Source organism: Ambystoma mexicanum, chromosome 7q, assembly GCF_040938575.1.
Source record: "Ambystoma mexicanum isolate Mex_15411 chromosome 7q, UKY_AmexF1_1, whole genome shotgun sequence".
Lineage (NCBI taxonomy): Eukaryota > Metazoa > Chordata > Amphibia > Caudata > Ambystomatidae > Ambystoma > Ambystoma mexicanum.
In genome coordinates this window covers 583,758,331-583,775,980 of record NC_090941.1, presented here as the reverse complement: position 1 = coordinate 583,775,980, position 17,650 = coordinate 583,758,331, and the positions used below count along the sequence as shown (strand labels likewise).

The window sequence follows — 17,650 nt, the reverse complement described above, 5'->3', positions numbered from 1 at the left end:
CAGCGCGCTGTGCAAACTCAAATAATAGTAAAAGGAGAGATGCCCACCAAGAGAGTGCCCGATGCAGTGTCATCGTTTATAAGTATGTGCTGTTTGGAGAATTGCCCCCTGGGGGCAGTATTACAGAATCTGAGCACCGATGTAACAGCAATTAGCACCAGGGCAAAATGTGCCCGAATGTGAAAAGCATTATTTCCATGCATTGTGGCAGCAGGGCAATCGACTACGACTACGGCAATCATTGCCCTGGCATGAAAATGCATTCAAATAATGTGTTTTGCATTAGGGCAATGCTTGGCCTGGTAATTTATAGAAGAAAGTGCAGGCAATGGTCAACCTTCATTCTTCAATGTTTGGCCTGGTGCTAATTGCACATGCACAAGTGCAAGTTTACCTAATAAGGCCATCAGTGTGTTTAGATATATTCGGTGCAGCAACTCTAACGTTGTAGGGTGTAATACTAAATGATTTAAGGTACCAGCAAACAGAGGGGTAGGAAGAGTAGGGGCTGAGTGGGCAAGGTCCACCCAAAGTCTATAAATGCCCACTAAGCATGCAACGATGTGTGGGCATTTACAGATATCGCCCTGTAGACTGAGCAACAAGGGCCACTCTCTGGCTCCCGCGCGACGTGCATTTCAGGAATCAGAAAGCTCATCCTGGGTCCTTTCTGCGTGGTGCATGGGAGCTGGAGGCCTACAGAGCAGCAGAGGAGGAAGCGCCATGCCATGCCTAGTCATCGTCCAATGTGGCTGCTGGGGGCTAATGGATATGTGAGTGTTGGGTTTGCACACGTAATCCATTGCACTTGCAGAGGGCCTTCACAAGGCAGGTACCTGAGTGGCAAACTGTCCCGGCCTGGCAGGTTGAGGGGCCCCAAGAGGAAGGGTTGAACCCTGCCAATCGCATCTCTTCAGTTATATCCAAATTCCTATCAATGCATACATGTTGTATGTGCGCTGTTCAGCATGTATGTCACAGGGCGTCATTGCTCTACTTTCTTGGCTCAATCGGGCTGGTGTTTTTCACAACCGTGGGCCATTAGCACCTCTTTTCCCTCCATTGGCTTTGAAACCTCAAGCAGCGACATAACAAGGTGCTAGCCGGCTACAAAAGGAGCATTACTGCAGGCAGCTAGCATTGTGTTTCTCAGCTGTGCTGTGCACTGTATGTTCATTGATCTGCCACCTTCATCTCCGCTGTTGGTTTGAAGGATCTGATCACTGGCCCCACTGCTGTCTGTGGCCCACACTACAAGGCGTTATCTAGTATTGAGGCTGAAGCATGTCTCATATAATGTATTGCCCTCTGCCCTGGCTGGTGTCAACTATGTCCGGATCTCATCAACTGATCCTCTAATGCATTGTGTGTTCACTGCAGTATATCCCGATTGTGCATTCATGATAACACAACTTGTGCAGCATTTGTATCTTTCTTTGCATATTGATATGTTTGAGGGCCATCATAAGAAGATAGCTTAGTGAGTTTAGTACTTGTGATGGAGGTCTGTATTAACATGCCATTTCATAGTACCCAAGCCTGGCAAGGCCAGCTCCGCCTTGCCTCTCTCTGAGGTTGATGTTTGTGTACATAAACACTGTTGCTAGTAGCAATGTGCAACAAAACAACATACCTGTACAAAACACTAGTTATAAAGCTAACATAGCATCAGTATGGTACAGGTCTATTTACTATCCCTGATAATGAACATAATGTGTTAGGAGAGGTACTGATTGCACAGTACTGGACTGTTTTTGGTGAAAAGGTTTGCTTTCTCTTAGACTGGTTGCATTCAAATGTCAAGGGCCTCTGGCGACCTTGTTTGACCCAAACACTTAGCTTTTTTTAAGGATGTCTAGTTCTTCACCTCCTGAGTTGCCTTCTTTAAGTCTGTGTCATACAAGGAGTGCAAGCAGGTGAAACTATTGCACATTTTATTTTGATGGTGGTATTTAAACCATCAAAATAGACAATTGCACCTTGCTATATGACAAGAGCTGAGAATCAATGTAGTCATGTGCCAAAATTGTATATTAGGCTTGAATCCCTGCTTCAACACTTAATCAAAGTGTGTTTGATCCTGGGCAACACAATTTCATAGGGACCAATTCATGGAATTATTTGCACGGTCCAAAGTGACTTTGCACGGTCCAAAGTGACTTTGCACTGCCAATACAAACCCTGAGTCGTGGAACTGTGCAAAGTGTATTTTTGTAGTGCAAAGTTCATGCAAAGTCATTTTGTACTGCAAAAATGACTATGCGCTGACTTTGCACGCACCTTGCACTGCAGAAATACACGTTGCACAGTTCCATGAAACAGGGTTTGTGTCTGCAGTACAAAGTCACTTTTTAGCAGTGCAAAGTCACTTTGAACCATGCAATAAATTCCATGCATTGGGCCCATAGTGTGTAAATTACCAAAATGTCCAGTCTTTAAATATTGAAAAACTCACTCACTAGGTGTGATTTACCTCTCAGGCTAAGCTCTTCAAACAGGCCACACTCGGGGGTTAACTGGCTACACTGCTGCTTATTGTAGTATTTTACTGACCATTTAAACTGTACATCTCAAAGTCATGTGTTTCTTTGCCCACTCATGGCAACAACCCTTGGAAAAATGGCCCTCCTGTAATCTCTGTCTATGTTTGGATATGTGCACCTTACTGGTAACCTCTAACCTATACACGCCAGCAATGTTTTGCTGTGTGTACCTTCCCCGCTGCTTCCAATCTGCCCCCTATACCCATGCATGGGGACGTGTACATTCTGCGTGAGTGCTAATCTGAGTTCGGCGTCTATTCTGGGGTATGTGCACCTTTTTGATATGGCCACACATCTTTGCCCTGCATGTATATTACAGGTGCTGTACTTTCATAGTGGCTGCTATTGTGGGACTGAGTCCTGTATCTATACTCAAGCAAACATGCCCTCACTGTGGGCTGCTAATGTTGCCCTTGCAATGCCACGTTTATTAGACCATTGCTCTCATTCTAGCACAGCTAAAAGAGATTAAGACACTTTATAGGACAACCCTTACTTATTTTGATCACTGCCAGGGGAGCTATGGGCTCTGATTGGGATGAGAGTGGGTGGCATACAGAGATTCTTGGATAGCTTCATTTATTTTGTTGAAAAGGAGCCCCGAATTTGCCAGCACTCCAAAACCCCTTACGATGGCCTTGTGCCAACAGAGTTTCTGTCACTTCTTTTTGGCTCCTTACAGGGTATTTTGTGTCACTGAGCTACTGTGTAGGTATGACTCATGTGGTTCATGTCCACCCAATGGGTAGTGGCAGAAGGAGTGGGAGTAGCGGGACTGCGCTCTGGGCTCTTATCACAATAGATTGTATGCTGAGCAGCACCTGAACACACTGGACGAAGTGAGGGAATCATTCTGGAGACATACCCCACAAATGCACATTATTTGCTCTAATCCTTTGCAGATTGGTAACATACATGGAGTTTTAATGTGTAAGTTACGCCGAAATGTCTCTTTGAAAATTATTGTATTTATTTATTTGGCATTTGTAGAGCGCACTGAACCCAAAGGCATGAAACTAGTACAAATCTTTGCCAGGAATAACCCTTCCTCCCATAGAGAAACATGGCTTTGCTTTGCCAGAATAAATCAAAGTCAGGTTCCTCCATGCATTAATCTGAACGGGAGAGATGCCGTGTATCCTGTTGGTGGTGATCAGCGCTGGTGGGGGCTCAAGTCGAGGGTAACATGGTTGGACGGGGTCCCCCTGCTTTTTTCAGAGTGCACCTTGATATGCTAATTTCTGGTGACGCCACATTCAATTGGTATGTTGAAGAGACCCCCTACCTTTTTTTTATTTTTATGACTTGACCCCTGGCGCTGGTCAATGGGCCGGCTCCTGCTGGGTCCGAGATCTGGCATCAGATGTCTGGCCGGATCTCAGACTGGCCTGCCTCAGCCCTTACAAGATCTTACTGAGCCCCCAGCTTCTCTGAGGGAAGCTGGGGTCTCGGTGATCTAAGCTCTGTCCTCCTTTCCCCAGCCGTCACTCTCGCGTTTGCAGGCATTATTTGCTGAACTGTTTCTTCTAGCCTGAAAGGGACACCACGGAATTAATGGGCCATGACTACTGCTGGGGTGGGGGGCATCACTGTTAAAAGTAGGATGTCTACATGCTGGGCACAATATTGTTTCCCATATGTGCATCTTACACTTTCAATAAAAAAAATTAAGTATTTTTCAACTGCGAAAATGCTGCTTAAACTTGCGTTCACTAGTTTTTTTTTAAATGTGTTTTTTTCTTGCGGTCTACCTTCTACACAAATACCCAGTAATTTTTTTTCCCTCCTTTGTGTTTTATCAAAGGTTATATTTAGAAAGACGTTATGTGTTTGTCAAACTGCGTGATCGGAAATGTGTCTGTTGTGCTGACAGCAGTTATTAGAAAATTAAATGGTGGGTTCATGGGTGCCAACTTTTGATTTTCACTACAGGGGCAGAAGTACTCCCTCCTGCGCCCTGAATCGAAGCAAGCGACCAGCCTAACCCATGCTCTGGGCACTTTTTTTAGCACTTGATTTTTTGTAAGGAATTGCAAAAAGTCATACGATTAACAACCCGTTTTTAATATGTAACATCTCAGCAACAGTCTCTTAGCCTGCTGAGCTACCCTGGTAACCTTCTACCATAGAGCATGTCTATGGGTCCCTTAATGTACGAAAACTCACTGCATTACCAACAGTATTTTGGGTGCACCACTGCCATGAAAGTGATTTAAAGTGGAATTGATGTACAGTGTGGAGTTTGGAAAGAAGCAGCATGAAATACATTTCACCGTGTTTGAACATTTCCTTTGAGCAGAGTTCAAATGCCAACCCCACTCCCTCAGACATCTGCCCCCACCTCCAAACTCTGCCCCAACCCTGACCCTTGTGGGTATCCCCCTTTAAATATTTTCCATTTCCACCACTGGTGGTGATGGGCCAGTACAAAAGATCCAAATGCTGTGACAGCCCTGCACCTGCAGCCCTTATCTCCTACACAAATATCCTTTAAATGAACTTGGGGAAAGTGCTTGCAGAAGAGAAGAGGACACCATTGCTCCTGATATTCAACTCCTGTCATGTTTTGCAGTTGAGACATATCTGGGCAGGTCAGTGTTGTGAAGCCCAGAGACCCGCCTATCTAGGCAGTGCCTGGCTACGTAACCTGGATAGGAACACACACTAAAGAAGCACACATGGGTACATTTCAATGTTATGCTCTTGATTCAGGTGGTGCTGGTGAAAGAGGTATCCAGGCCATGGTACATCAGATCCAACTATCTACTGAGGGTTCTCATTTTCTGTCTCGTTTCCTCTCACACAGGATTGTGTTGGCATGAAGGTTACTCTTGGAAACACTCCATAGCTTTGAAGAGTTTGTAGTTGCACCTTGCACCTAAATTCTAAGATGACTTTCAGAAAGGCCATTCATAGGACCAATAATTAGGTGGAAATTAAACCTCTCCACGTTTCCCCTCCTATCAAAGGTGAAGGGACGGAGGAGTTGAGTAACAGGTTGGCCTTGTAGAAATACATGGGTGATAGCTGGGGCGAGAAGCTGTCAGTATGACATCCTGTATTGTAGCCTGTGGAAGGCTACCACATTGTCGGAGAGCAGAAGGCGTGCTGTGTCAAGGAGGCAGTTGAAAAGAGAAATGGGTGAGAACAGAATCCGCTTCTGTACAGGAACGGGTTGGAAGATGAACCCCGAAACATGGAGAGAGGTGTCAGAAATCCGAAAAGGGTGTCTGCATTTAAGTGTGTTAGAACAAACTGGGGGGAATCTTTGGGAGCAGTAAACATCACAGCGGCAGAAAGGAAGTGATGAACAGGTGGAGAGTAGCTCTCTTGTAATGGCTTTTCTCGTTATGAGCTTCTTAGACTTCTGCCATACTTCACTGTGCCACATGTGTAGTGAATAGCCTGTTTCTGGCTCCTCTCTGATTGCACCTCCGGGCCTCGTTCAACATTGCTAGGCCCTCTGTCCCATGTATTCTAAGAGCCTGGCTATCTTCCTTGTGGGGTCTGGTCGGTCGATTCCCTGTGAGGTGGGTGAAACCGTGCATTCGGATGGGCGGAACAGTCATCCGGGACACCGGGTGTCACGTTGCGCTTGCAGGACCCAGTTCCGCTCCATGGTGTTCTCTTCAACCTTTCAGTAGCATCTGATGACCACTGGGATTCCACAGAGCAGTGAGGGGCTGAAACAGGAGACCCCCTACTGGGCCTTCAGCCAGACTCAACATTAACTACACACCACAGTGATACACGAAGGATTGGGGTGCAAAACGATGGTCCCTTGAGTTTGTTTTCTTGTACCTTAGAGATGACATGGCTGGGAGCACGAAGTAACACGACATATTACAGGTTCAGCTAAAGTAATGTTGTGAAGGAGCATAAACTCGAGAATTTGAATATCGTTCATCAGATTAGTGTGTTATGCCTTAAAACCCTCCTCTTCTGCTCATGTGTATTAATAGCTGCATTTTGCTCACAAACCATATGCATACAAAATAAAACCTGATTGCCTTTGGCTGCGGGATCATACCACGTACGGCAAAATCAGCATTTACTTCGCACTTAGTTAGCCGTGCAAATCAGGTGTGGACGTCATTATTATTTCTTCATCCAGAAATTATTTGGCCCAAACAGAAGTGTCATATAACGAGAATAGAGCACTTCAGAAGTGGAGAGGGATGTTTTGACTTTTTTATGTGGGCAACGTTTGGTATGTGTTTTTATTTTCGATGCCTTGGTGGCAAGCCATGAATCCTGGGCAAGTCCGACTGGTACTTGAAGGAGAATCCATGTTTCGTAGGAGCTGCACCTGCTCACAGAGGAATGTTGACTTTTAACAATGATTGGCTAAAACGCAAGTTTAAAGTGGAAGGAATCCAGTGTTTATGGTTAGTTTACTTGAGAAAGAATAGTTTGCCTCCCATGCAGACCTTTCTTCTTAAGTATGTAAGATACAGGTACAAAATCTACTATAGCATTTGTAACGCCTTCCCTGCTCTTTGCGAGAAAATATATGAACATCATACCGGTTACCTTTAAGAGACATGTGACGCTGATTCACAGAAGCGTTTTATAATGGCGCAATCTCAATGGAAAACTCTCTGTGAATCAGGCCCGTATGTGTATCATTGAACCCTGGGATCCACTGGTGCAACCAAGCAATGATGCTATGCTGGCGCTTTGCATTCGTTGCAAACAACACCTTGTTTAATAAAAATGTCCTCTTTGTCTTTTTCCCAGAGCCTGCCTTCTACTTTGGAGATCTTGAATACTATGTGGATGAAAATGCCGGGTTTGTGGAAGTGCGTGTCTGGCGCACGGGAACCGACCTTTCAAAGACAGCCACTGTGACAATCCGCTCACGCAAAACAGAACCGATATCCGCAGAAGGTGAGATGTCCATTCCTGTTGTGTCAACAGCTAATGATTTTTAGAATTGGCAGCAAATACATTTCTAACAATTCCAAGAGGCAAATCACTTTTTGAAATCGTCTGTTGCGTAATGTAGCAATCATGCCCCAGCAGGGGGGCGTACATGGCCGGTCCGAGGGAAGCAATGACCTCAGCGAGATCTGCGGGCTGTTACCGCCCAGTTACGCCCCCCCTGCTTGGGCGTGATTGCTATTCACACCCCAGGATTTGCTCAGGGTGCACATCGTTTATTTTTTTCTCAGGAGATTGGCTGCGCTTATTGCACGACGCCAATCTCCTGAGAAAAATAAAACAAGATGCCCGTTGCAATTGGAAAAGGAACTAAGTTCCATTTCTATGGCGGTCGGGAGCAGGAGGACCACCGGACCGAAGCACAGAGCTCCGGTCCAGCAGGTAAGTGGAGAGGAGAGGTGGAAGGGGAAGGGGTTTTTTGTGTGTGTGGGGGGGGGGGGTGAGGAGCCAACAGGAAGAGGCTCCCCACATTAAGAAAAATAAAAAGATGGAGCCACCCGGGGAAGGGCATCGGGTGGCTGGAAACAGAGAGTAGAGAGTGTTTTCTCACCTGCTGTTCCAGCCACCTGATTGGCTGAGTGCCCTTCCCCGGGTGCGAATATATATAGACACAGGGTTAACCCCAATGGTCGGATTTCCAGAGATTCCTTGCTTGGTTAAAGGAAAACAACCCCCAGATGACTACACTGGACAATGTCATATAAACCACACAAGGTCATCTGGCAGGAGATCAGTAGAGAATGCTCCTTATTACTGCTAAAACTATGCTAGGTGATGTCACACTCTAAAAATAAAGAACATAAAAAGGAACTGTGTAAGAAAAAAGTTCAAAGTACTGTTTAATAAACAATAATATTGCAATGCTTATAGCTGCATATTTTCAAAGTAAGTTTCAAAAATTAGAAAAGTGTTGATGACATAACAAAAAAGTCTACATAGCATATACGAATAATCCCATTCAGTAATAGACCCTGGTTACAAGTTTAAAACGTCTGCAAACCAAAAAGTCAGTTTGCGCGCTAACATTATTGTCTGCTGAGTTCTACACTTGAGGTGGTAATTCAAACTAGCCCTTTGACGAAGTTCCCACAATGCCTGAATGGAGTGAATCATGTTGGCTTGTTGAACATACACTGAGCTGGATCATCGGAGTAGGAAACAAACCACAGTCGGAGACTACTTCCTATCTGTGTAACACTGAAAGTTTGAATTACCCTCTCAAGCTGGATGGAAGTGCTTTTGATGGTTTGTAGTGGATGCATTTCTTCACAGTCCATTCCATGCCCCTGCCATGAAAAGCACAATGGGCTATGCATTGTTTTTTCTTCCAAATTAATCCTATTTGATCTGCCATTTGGGAGTTAAAAAGGTTGGTATGTGTTTTGAAAAGTGGGTCCCCGGAATGCCCCTCCTCATACTCTAGTTCATGACACCCATTTTATTTCAGACAAATCCCAAGTGCACCGTTTTCTGACACGTACACAGAAAGATATCCTCTCAATTAACCATACAGACCCAATCTGGTGCATATTCTTACAGGTATAGGGGAGACAACACAGATCATGGATGGGAATACCCTAATGGGACAGTCTTGACTAAAAACCAAGAAGACATCATGTGGATGTCAATAACGACACCACAACATAGCAGCATTAGTCATGAAGCACACTCGCACTCCTGCACCGGAGCGCGCACACATACATTTGCATACACAAAGAACATGCTTACACAGTTCTATAACTAGAGGACGGATACATATACATACTGTCAAAGCTTTTATTATTGTTCTCATTAGCCAAATTCAGTAACGCAGAAACGCAAGGGAACAAGAGATCCTGAGCAAGCTTACTGATGCTTAAAGCAATTAACCCTATGGAATTACAGGAATATACATGGAGCCTGGTAGGACTATGTGTGACTAACTTATAGGTTGCCTATCATAACACGAGCATGTAGAAATCACATTATAAGTCTAAGGAAAATTTCAGAAGGCCTCAAGCCACAGAGCAAGATGCTAGGAGAGCTGATTCAGGCTGCACAGAGTGTAAAGCAGGCTCAAAGCCAAGGTCAGAGATGCACGGTCTCGTTTCAAACTTGAGACGACAAGATACCAGCTGCAGAAAAATTGAATAAATCCTCATAAATGCCAGCTCAAGAGCTTGATTTTGTGGTCTATGAGCACATGATGCAGCCAAACTAGACAATGGGCATTCATGGGAAAGCAAACCCAGACAAGGAAAGCAACAAATGTTGCAATATAGGAGCGCACTCTCATAGGCAAAGGTGGTACACTACCAGATACAATGCAGCCACATAGATGTTCACATCACCTTGAAGAGGTGCAAAGAGGGCTGAGAACCTAATCGAGGCCCAGGCCTAGGTAGCTCTAGCCAATCACAGAATACAAACTCTGGGGTGGATGGCAAGGAGCAAGAACCAATGGTGAGCCCACTACTCTGCAACATTGTAATAGATAGTTTTTTGGGGACGGGGCAGGCCAGCCACCTGTCATGCAAGGACCAGTACAATAACCTCGATAGAGCACTTCCGTAGGGGCTTCCACTCTCAATACCCCATGGGTGGTGATAGGTTTTTTGGGGAAGGGCCCAGGGATGACATAAAATTGCTACAAAACTGGCCAGCATTCCATGGAATGCTGAGAAGTACTGGAGAATCTTGATTGTCTTGTATGATCCCTGTTGGTTTTTGCAATAAACGGCAGTTCTAACTTGCCATTGGCTGAGTCCTCTGTTTATTCTGGGGAAGGGAGTTGGGCTCTTGCGGACCCCCACACGACATCTGGTATACTTGGGAAAGCTACCCCAAAAGTTTGTATTTTTTAAGTCTCAGAAGACGTCTTACTGATGTTTCTTGGGCTTATTGGAGCATGTCCAGAAGGTGATCGAGGAGCCGCAGTTGGAAGCTTTTTGCGTAGTGTAATCTTGAAAGTACTAGTTTAATCGCTGACATGGTTCTGTACACCAAGGTCAGGTAAGGCATGATGCAGCAGATTCTATGGGGTTGAAATATGAAACTCCTTACAATGGCTTGAACCTGTTGGTTTAAGTGGAAGGTCACTGTCTAAGGTGTTTGACCATTCTCTTAGGAAGAGGGCAAGTTCACATTTCTTCAGGCCAAGGGATTGGTGTGGGACTCGGTTGTGATGTGCAGCAGAAGGCTACGTAAGATTCAGTTTGTTTCTCGTGTGTAATTGGTACATTCCAGAATACAGGTCATGTAGATATGAGCAGGAGAGGCAAAAGGGGCACGGCCTGAAGGGGCCATGCACTGTGCATTGTATCAGTCCTGTCAGTATTGTATCATATTGTATTGTATAAATATTTATAGAGCGCAGTCAAAGACCAAAAAGGCATCAAGGCGCTAGTGGGTTAAAGATGAGGACAGTTCCAAAATGGGTCTAAAACACATGAGATTTTAAGATTTTCTGGAAATTAAGATATTCGGAAATGTTGCGGAGGTCAAGTGGCAGGGCGTTCCAGAGCATAGGGGCTAGCAACATAAAAGATTTTACTCCAGCCCTGGCACGGCAGAATATGGGATACATAACAGGGATTGATTAGCAGAGCGAAGCAGCATACTAGGATTATAGGGCATGAGCTTAAACAATAAAAATTCTTGCCAGCATTTTGAATGGCTCGATGTATGAGACCTAAGATTTTAAACTTGACTTGGCTCCTAACAGGGAGCCAGTGCAGTTGGTGAAGTGAGTCCAGACAATGTGATAGTCTTGCGGCTCCCAGGGCAAGACGAGCAGCTGAATTCTGAAGAGTCTGCAAACGTTGCAGTAGAGCCTCAGGTTGGCCAAGATAGATGCTGTTGCAGCAGTCTATTGAACCCATAATGGATGCAGTGACATTCTTGGTCCTGAATTCCGTTTGTTTTATGGCGAAGTAGTTACGTCATCACGCTTTAGTGAAATTCGCGAAAATTCTCCATTTTGGATCGGGAAATATTATATGCGCAACTTAATGAGTCAGTGAATGGCTTTGTGATCATGATAATGTGTTGCATTTACTGTGCCAAATTAATTCTCATTGAAATAAAAATGAATGTAGATGCCTTGCAATCAAAAATGCAGCTTCTTATTAATATTGCAATGTTTTTGCAAAGGGTGAATGTGCAATTAACCTGTGTTGTTGAAGAAAAAGAATTTTGAAGAAAGAAAAGTAAATATTAAAGATTGTGTTTCAGCAAAAAGGGATACATTCTCAGCTTTTGTGGTGAAGGTAAATGGACATTGTACGTGATGCCGATATTGTTACATGATTTTATAAAAAGTGGAACAGTTCCGTATCGGAGTATAATGCTGTAAAACAAATGTCTGTTGGGCAAATCCATTTAGCCTCGCATTGTCTCAATATTTTCTCTTGGTTACCTCCTCTTGATGGTTTGGCTATTTTCTCTATGCCAAAGGACTGAATAAGATTGGGATTGTCCTGTGTGTGTTCCTGATGGAAATGTTGCACAAGAGGATATCTCATGTCTTTATTTTTCACGGTTCAGAGATGTTCAATGATGCAGGTTTTCAAATGGCGGATCGTGCTGCCTATCTATAGTTTCTGACAGGTGCATTTGATGGCATACACAACATATTTAGTATTGCAATTGATGAAATCTTAGATTGCATGGATTTTTCCATTTGGTAGTTGAAAACTGGTTTTTGAGGTGTCAGAATAGGAACAAGCTGAACATGATCCACATTTGTAATTGCCTTTGAGTTTTGACTCATTCCAAAGTTGTTGTAATCCTTTTTGAACTTTATGCTGTTGAGCTATACTTGGATTGTTGTTTAAATGATGTTGAAGATCTTCATCTGCTTATAATATAGGCCAATGTTTCTGTAGAATATTTTGAACTAAGTGTGCCTCTGAGCTGTAAGTTGTAATAAATCTTAATTGTTTTGATTCCTTTGCTTGATTTCTGATTTTATTTTGGAGTAGTTCAGCTCTGGGTCTTGATAGGGTTTTTTTCTGTGCATGTTGAAGTCTTTTTGCATTGTACCCTCTAGCTTTGAATCTTTATGGGATATTGGAAATTATATGTTTAGGGTGATTGCTGGTTGCATGTAAATTGTTTAAATAATATTGTCTTCTACATATAATTCCAAGTCTAAGAATTGGATCCTCTCTTGTGCTTTCCTGCATGGTGAGTTTGAGACTAAAGTTGTTGCTGTTGAGATATGTTAAATAGTCATGCAGATGATGTGATGTTCCATTCCAGATCATAAAGATATTGTCTATGTAACATCCCCAAAATATGATGTGGCCGTTTTCAGTAAACGCTCGGTGTTGCCAAGCGTATTGTGACTCAAAATGTCCCATGTACAGGTTTGCTTACAGGAAGGGGCACATTTTATCCCCCTCGATGTGCCTTTTTTTGTCTATAAATCACGTTATTAAAGGTGAAATTGTTGTTATGTTATGTAAAATTAAGCATTTCCAGTATCATTAGGTTGTGCAAATAATAAGAAATTGAGTGCGTCTTCAAATAATAATGAGTTGTTTCTAATATTTTTGTGTGTAAAATACTTGTATATAATGATGAAACATCCATAGTAACCAGTCTAAAGTTCTCTTCCCAATTTACTGTAGTCAGTTGTTGAATTATATGTTTCGTATCCTGTATGAATGAAGGTAAGCTGGCTGCTAAAGGTTGTAAGTGTCGATCAATGAATTCTGAGATGGGTTCTGTCAGGGAACCAATTCCGTTGATTATGGGTCTTGAGGGTGATAGATGAATGAAAGGTTGATGGATTTTGGGGATGAAATAAACTGTTGCAATGATGGGATGAGAAATGGCCATGAACTCTTTTTCTTCCTCTGTTAAGAGTCCTTCTTCAAACCAATGTTTGTTGATATTGTTCCACTCATTTGTTAATGCCAGAAGAGGATTTTCATCGTTTGTCATAAGAGTTTTGGTCTTCTAAATGGTCTTATGCTATTTTGATATAGTCACTGGTTGAGAGTAGAACTATTTACCACCTTTGTCAGCTTGTTTGAGAACAATATCTTGATTATTTCTCAAATCCTGAATTGCCCGTATTTCTGCAGAAGTAAGGTTGTGTTTAATGTATTTATTGTGTTGTTTGGTTAAATAGTGTTCTCTTAAGTCCTTGGTTACTAGTTTTTGAAATATATCAACTGATGTGGCTGTTGGTAAGTTGGGGTTGAATGTGGATTTGGGTTTAAGCTTGGTATCTTTGGCCAGGCCTAAATCAAGAATTAAATTCATTACTAGAGATTCAAATATTGGGTCTTCCAATGGGTCTTCTAGACTCATCAATGTGATGGTATGTTCTGCTAATGAGGTTGTCAAGGTGCAAGGTTTGGGTTCCGGTTCTATTTGTTTGCTGATCACTTTGCATGAAAAATATTTGTTCAGCCTTAGATTTCTGCATAATTTAAATAGATCTACATTTGTCAAGAAATGGTCCATTTTGTTGGTGAGACAAAATGAGAGACCTTTGTTAAGTGCTGTGTGCAAATGAGATGATAGTTGTTTTCCTGTCAAGGTTATGAATAGGCCTTCCTGAGTTGACAGTTTTTGGATCTGATTAGAATGCCTTGTCTTCTGTCGGTGTCGTTTGGAGCTGCCATTGCCTCTAGATCCTCTCCTGCCCATGTTGTGCTGACTCTAATATTGCTTTAACCATTTATACTTTGTAGATCTGGAGTTGTCACTCATACTCCAATTCACCTTTTGGTAGGTAATTGTTTCTCCAGATTTACATGAGCCTCTGGTTTTCTTTACTGAAGAGATTGAGTTTGGGGGTGAACCATTTGTGACTTATTTCTTTTTATCGAGATTTATTGGGTTTCCTTTGAGATGTAATGTTTAGTGTAGTTGATATCAAGGTATGAATGGCATCAAGTAGTCTACCAGGTGTTCTTGTCTGGATTCTGATGATGGGTAGAGGTTGGGATCCATCTGGATCTCCTTCCAGGGCCTGTTTGATGTTTTAGGGGCTCTGATTAAATTTGGTAATGGTGATGCTTGGGTGAAGATGCTGAAAGGGGTGGACGCATGGTTTGCCTAGCGTAAGAGAACTGAGGAGAAAACCATGGTAAAATAATAATTGCAACTCAACTTGTGACCAGCTGCGTGGGTGATGCCTTTACATAGTTGCTTGAGGTTGAAGTCACAAAGGTTCACAAAGAGGCATTTGTCAGCTGCCCTATCCTCTTCTAGCCATAGATTTACATCTCTCTATCTAGCGGCGAGGGGTTAACAGTTTAACCAAAGGTTATCAAACCCATCCCCCACATTATCTGTGAAAGGTGAGTTGTATGAGGTGTGTCTGTAGATGGCATGAAAGCTCTGCATGGACAGAGTGGGAGCAACTGGGATTATTATTATAATAATATTATAATTGGTTGTATATAACACACTTAGTACCAACTAGGTTTTCTAAGCGAGGACCTGGGATTTGAACCTATGTTGCTCTGCGTCATTTTGCTTCCAAGACGAGCACGTTACCACTGAGCTATACTACCCATGTCAATCAAGACAGCGAGATTGTAACATCAATAGTGTCTTTGTGTGATTGCTCCTTCTCTCCTGGTGAATCTATTGATGAATTGAATCATGTAGCCTATCGAAATGGCTTTGTGTATATGTACCCTGTCCGCAAGTGTTTGGTGCTTAGTAGTAGGTCTGCTTTTTGTTTGCATAGTAGGGCATGGATGTCTGAGGAGGGTTTAGCTATAGATTGGGCATTAATGAGAAGATGTCATGGCATCATAGTAGATCATTTTTTTCAGTAGCAGCCTGTCTGCCTCCAGATATGCTTCGCCGATCCATCCCGTCACAGGTTATTTTCGATTAAAGTTGAGCTTCTCGACTCGGAAAATGATAACATCATGTTGCGATTATAGAATGGCATATGTTCTTTGTCGACGTCCTGAAGACCTGGCTTGATTTTACTGGTGCCTTACACATATCCAATAAATAAATACATGAATTAAGTGTGTTGTCAATTTCGGTGCTAGGCCATGGCAATGAAAGCACAGGGCCGAACCTTACAAAACGCCATGAATAGGCCTTCTGATGTTTTCCAAAAGGCATAAGCCTGGTCTAACATGTATCCATGCATTGTACAACTGAAACCTAATAAAAGGTAGAGAACCTAATATGTATAAATCATTTTCACCCTGTTTCTTTCTTAATCATTAAACTGAATGGATCCCTATGACCCTTTACATGTGTGTTTCTTCGAGGATTTTTTGTAAGAGCGCAATTTAATGAAATGGCTGAACTTCAATGGACGTGTTCCCTTCTCTTTCAGCTGGCGTTGATTATGTGGGCGTCAGTCGTAACTTGGATTTTGCCCCCGGAGTCAACATGCAGACCTTCCGTGTTATCATTCTGGACGACCTTGGGCAGCCCGTCTTGGAGGGAAGTGAGAGGTTTGAACTCATTCTGCGGATGCCAATGAATGCCGTCCTCGGGGAGCCGAGCAAAGCCACAGTTTTCATAAATGACTCTGTCTCTGACTGTAAGTGCCCCCTCCACCACAGGGCACCATTGTGGAAATGTACTGGGGCATTCAGCGTGTCCAGGGAGCGGGCGCCCGACACATGTTAGCTCCCATGATTTTAATATATGTCTTTATAGGATTAGAAATGGTGCTCTTGTGAGGTGCCTGTTCTTAGGCAATTTCATGTTTAACCTGTTCCCAGGGAAGTATTGTATTTATGACTTTACCTTCCCACAATTCTAGTGGTATATCTTTTATTATTATCCTAAATGCAATCATGTTACTTGTTAAATAGGTTGCACAGAACACTGCATGGTCTTTTTATGATTTTCTCTTACTCTAAGATGCATCTATTTATCATTTTACATTTTCACTGGTTGTTACTTGTGATAACCTTAAGATTTATGTAAGTAATTGAATTTAATTTCTATTAATTATCCCCCAGCTCCCAGCCTACTGTGAAGTGTCGAGCAAAGAAAACTGCTTAAAATGCCATGTGATTACAAGGCGAGAGCAACCACACTCCCTCAATAGACCCAATGACCTATCTTAATTTCTTTTCTTACCGCCTAACATCCACAAGATTTCCTTCTGTCTCAAAAGCAACCTTTTCACCTTGCACAGATATCCGACTATTTTGAGTGGCTGCTAATTTTGTAGCTGAATTATCTCTTTTTGTAGTTTTATTTTAAGGGTTTCATACCTTTTCAGCTAGCAAGCCTGCATTCCCTGTGGTAGATCCTGACTAAGCTGGCCACCAACTTAGCCTCCTGTGTACACAGTGGGAGACCAAAAGTCCAAGACTGCATTTCTGCAGGAGGGTCCTTGCAAAAACCTTTAACGTACATGCGTGGTTCGCCTGCTTGGTTTTTAGTTTTCCTTGGTAAAATCAGGCCCCAGCCATATAGCACATCAAAGACACCACTCCCGATTTGCTGACCAGGCCCCTAAGTGCAGAAAGCTTTGTTACACCGTGTTCCATGCCTTTGCTTGGAGAATAACTTTGCCAACTGGACGTTTGGAGCCTACTCTGGTTGGTGGACACTTCACCGCTTTCAGCGAGTGCAGCACGTCTGTAATCTGTGAATGATCCTACCATTATCTCTTCAAAACAATTCCTGCATGCAGATATGGTTTGTATTGAACAAATGTGTAAAGAATGTGTGTGCAGCAATTGGGCCATGGATAAAATCTAACAATTCCCTTGAAATTCAGTGAAAAAACTTAGTTATAATATAGTTAAAATGATGCAGTTCCTTGTAACAAAATAAATCCGTGAAATGTGCAGGTGTGTAAGAGGTGACAGCAACCTTAACTCTGAGTCATATTTGTTGCTCCGCCCATGAGCAGAGACATGAGCTCAAAGCAGTGATTGACATTGAGATGACAATGACATCATTGTTGACATCCAGGGGGTGACAGTTGTTTGTCGTCACCTCCTGCAGCCGCTGAAATTCATGGGTTTTGTTGCACAAAATGGGATCATTTTAACTCTGTCTTAACTGAAGATTGTTTACTATATATATATATATACCGATCTATATTATAGGGCAGCGATCACCAACCTAATGTTAAGAAAAAAACAATTGGCTTTTCCCAAAATTCGATTGCTAATAATTTTTGACTTGCTGGACAGAAAAATGTACGGCATGCCCCCCCACACCCT

At 42.9% G+C, this 17,650-nt stretch overlaps 1 protein-coding gene across 1 annotated transcript in view; it reads left to right on the top strand.

Moving 5' to 3' along the window:
* The window catches only part of FREM2 (FRAS1 related extracellular matrix 2), a 796,190-nt gene that overhangs the window by 592,824 nt on the left and 185,716 nt on the right, over positions 1 to 17,650 (top strand). Inside the window, exons 7-8 of the mRNA XM_069640403.1 lie at positions 7,284 to 7,433; positions 15,793 to 16,002. Coding sequence (XP_069496504.1) covers positions 7,284 to 7,433; positions 15,793 to 16,002 — 360 coding nt within the window. The remainder of the gene's footprint in view (positions 1 to 7,283; positions 7,434 to 15,792; positions 16,003 to 17,650) is intronic.